Source organism: Cebus imitator, unplaced genomic scaffold, assembly GCF_001604975.1.
Source record: "Cebus imitator isolate Cc_AM_T3 unplaced genomic scaffold, Cebus_imitator-1.0 Scaffold117, whole genome shotgun sequence".
Taxonomy (NCBI): Eukaryota; Metazoa; Chordata; class Mammalia; order Primates; family Cebidae; genus Cebus; species Cebus imitator.
This window is the reverse complement of record NW_016107432.1, coordinates 4,064,537-4,067,747: the sequence shown is the minus strand read 5'-3', so window position 1 is coordinate 4,067,747 and position 3,211 is coordinate 4,064,537. Positions and strand designations below refer to the sequence as shown.

The 3,211-nt window shown below is 47.5% G+C and overlaps 1 protein-coding gene across 1 annotated transcript in view; it reads left to right on the top strand.

Moving 5' to 3' along the window:
• Positions 1 to 3,211, top strand: part of POLN (DNA polymerase nu) — a 157,990-nt gene that overhangs the window by 47,690 nt on the left and 107,089 nt on the right. The window contains 1 exon segment of the mRNA XM_017539023.2: positions 1,839 to 1,907. Coding sequence (XP_017394512.2) covers positions 1,839 to 1,907 — 69 coding nt within the window.

The window sequence follows — 3,211 nt, the reverse complement described above, 5'->3', positions numbered from 1 at the left end:
CGGGCACTGAGCTGGGGGTAAGAGATGACGTGAGCCTGTGCTGAGCGCCGGGCACTGAGCTGGGGGTAAGAGGTGATGTGAGCTGGGGGTAAGAGATGATGTGAGCCTGTGCTGAGTGCCAGGCACTGAGCTGGGGGTAAGAGGTGATTTGAGCCTTTGCTGAGCACCGGGCACTGAGCTAGGGGTAAGAGGTAATGTGAGCCTATGCCATGTGCCGGGCTCTGAGCTGGGGGTAAGAGGTGACGTGAACCTGTGCTGAGTGCCAGGCACCGACCTAGGAGTAAGAGGTGATGCAAGCCCATGCCAGGCACTGGGCACTGAGCTGGGGATATTTGGTTCATGCACTTCATCCTCACAGATCATCTATGATGTGAAGATTTGTACCAGTAGAGGTTTGAAAATACACTCTCCCTTAATATAAAAAGAGACTTATCAGAAGGATATGGGGTAACTCACAGAATCAGAGGAAAAGCAGTACCAGGCCTTGGGAAGAACAGGAGCCAGGCGGCCCTGGGACCCAGGGAGCTGGAACCAGTAGGCATGTTGGCAGCACTGAGCCATGACCTTTTCTCTGTCCAAAAGTCGTACTTTCAGCACTTGGACAGGGTTTTCATTCCCTCTCTTGTAACATTGTCTACACCCCACCAGGGAGGCAGGGCTTCTTGATTATATTCCTACCCAGAATCCATGCTGTCAGGCAGGGATACTTCTCCAAACAGAAGCTGACATAGTAGGAAGAAATAGTTGTCCATCTCAGAATTATCAGTTCCAGTTTACAGATGAGAAAACTGAAGTGTAGAAAGGTACATGTGCCTTGCTCAGGGTCAAATTAAGGCCAGAGTTCAACTCATCCACACTCCAGGGAGAAAAGAGGCAGCCTCAGATGCAGTTCTGTTTGTGTCTCATCGGCCAGATATGTGTAGTTGAGCCATGCAGTGCATGGATGAGGGTGGGAAATGGAAGTCCAGCCATTAATCTACGTGATCACAGGTTAATCAACACCCTGCTCTCCAAAGAGGTGGAGAATTCTGCCAGGTGGCAGCCAAGAACTTGACGTGGAGGGGCTCTTCTACAGGATGTTCTCCTGATATTCACAGGAGAGCCACAACCAGGTTGACTGGAAAACAGTGCCGGGACGTGTGGGGCCAGCCACTGGTCCACTGGGATGTTCACTCTAATCTCAAGCCTTTAGCAGAAAACTGAGTCTGAGTGGGCTGGAGTTGGGGGGTTTGTTTGGCAGGATGGGGTGTTGAAGAAGAGGTCCTGGGGCTCCATGTTAGGGGAAGGAGAATGAGACTCTGTATTGAGGGGCTCATCTCATCCCATCTCCCTCTTTGTCAGTCAAACACAGACCCGTGTTTGTCATCTCCCAGGGCCTCTGTATGCATCTCCTGGGCTGAGAATGGAGGGGTAAGTGGAACGTGGCAGCAGCTCTATGTGGGTGCAGGGCAGTAAGGCTGATAGAATGGAGCCGTGGACTCGAGAGAGGCCAGGTCTGCATTCTCCTCTCCCTGCTACCATTTAATCCTTGCACCTGAGGCACTAGGCTTCTTTGTGGTTCTGTTTCTCGATTTGTAAAATAAGGAAATACCTTAGGTTGGGAGGAAGTGTCCACCTATGGATAGCCTGCGCTTGCACAGTAGAAGCACTTTCTGTGTAGATGGGGATTTGTTCAGTTGAGGTTTTGGGTGACACACTACCACTTACATGACATCCGCCACTGAAAGCCCCATGGGATTTTCCTAGGAAAAATTGTTCAAGTCGTGCCAGTTCCAGACTGTGATGAGCACTGCCACCAAGTTTATCTGATTTTTAAAAACACTTTTGCTCTTTTAAAGAATCAGAACGTACGTGAGAACCTGAAGATACTCTACAGACTTACGATGGACCTTTGCTCTAAACTGAAGGCAAGGCATTTTATTATAATTTCTGTCTGACAGAAGCTCGCAGGAGATGTCTTTTCATTCACACCTGTTCTCCCAGGGAGCAATGCTGCACTATGTTTGAATGTGAAGGAAACAAAACCTTGAGTTCTAAGAACAAATTAACCTGTGCATCACTCAGAAAAGGGTAGTCTAAACTGATAAGACCTGAAATTTTAAAAATGCTTTCTGTAGGTTGAAAACAATTGAAATGTTTTTTAAAGCCTTCTCTTTAAGTGGGATGTTTCCAATGCCATAGTTAATGTAAAAGCTGAGCATTAATTTTGATTAATTGCGGGATGGACATAGCTTCACTCAACCAGAGTCTTCCTGGGAAGCAGCCAGCCACTTCAGTGAACAACCAAGAAGAGCTGAATGGAGGGGTGTCTGGAGGTGAGGGAGGGTAAGGAGCAGCAGCCAGAAGGAGAAGCCTCCAGGGACAGGCAGTAACTCAGCCTGTTTCCCTCCCTCCTGCCCTCATTGCCCTACTGGCGCCCAGTCTGAGAGCATATGAGTCGCCCAGGTGATGTGGCCTGGAGGGGCCCGCCCTGCCCTATGGGCAGGGGCAGGGGAGAGAATGAGTCTACAGGGGCAGGAGGGAACATGAGGGCAAGAGTCGGAGGATGGAGCCCGGGACTGTCTCATGGCAGCAGGAAAAATAAAAATGATGAGACTCATGAAGAGCACAGGAGGACACAGATAAATAGAGATTCCATGCTCTCAGGAGGTGGCCTGGAATAAAGATTTAATGTTCCCCAAATTAACATTCACATAGTGGCAGTAAAAAACCAATGAGAATTATTGGCAAATTTGGGGAATTCAGTAAGCCTATTCTGAAATTAAAATGGAAGGCTAAAAGTCCACAAATGCTTAAATCAATCTTAAAAATGAAAAAAAGTAAAGAAAATTGAGGATGGACTTGGCCTATCAGATATTTCTTTTTATTTCTTTCTTTCCACTTCTAATGTTTGAGTTGAACCTATCTATATTTCTAAATATCTCTACTAGATCTTGGTAATAAAATAGCCTACTTAAAGGAAATAAGAGTGTATTAGGAAGAGCAAGCAAGAGGAGTAGAGGTTGTAGGAGATCAAACATGCCCATGATAGGAGTCGCCTTAATTCTAGCTCAACAGAATTAAGTAGGCTCTTCGGTCGGGCGCAGTGGCTCACGCCTGCAGTCCCAGCACTTTGGGAGGCAGAGGTGGGCAGATCAGTTGAGGTCAGGAGTTCAAGACCAGCCTGGCCAACATGGTGAGACTCCATCTCTACCAAAAAAAAAAAAAAATT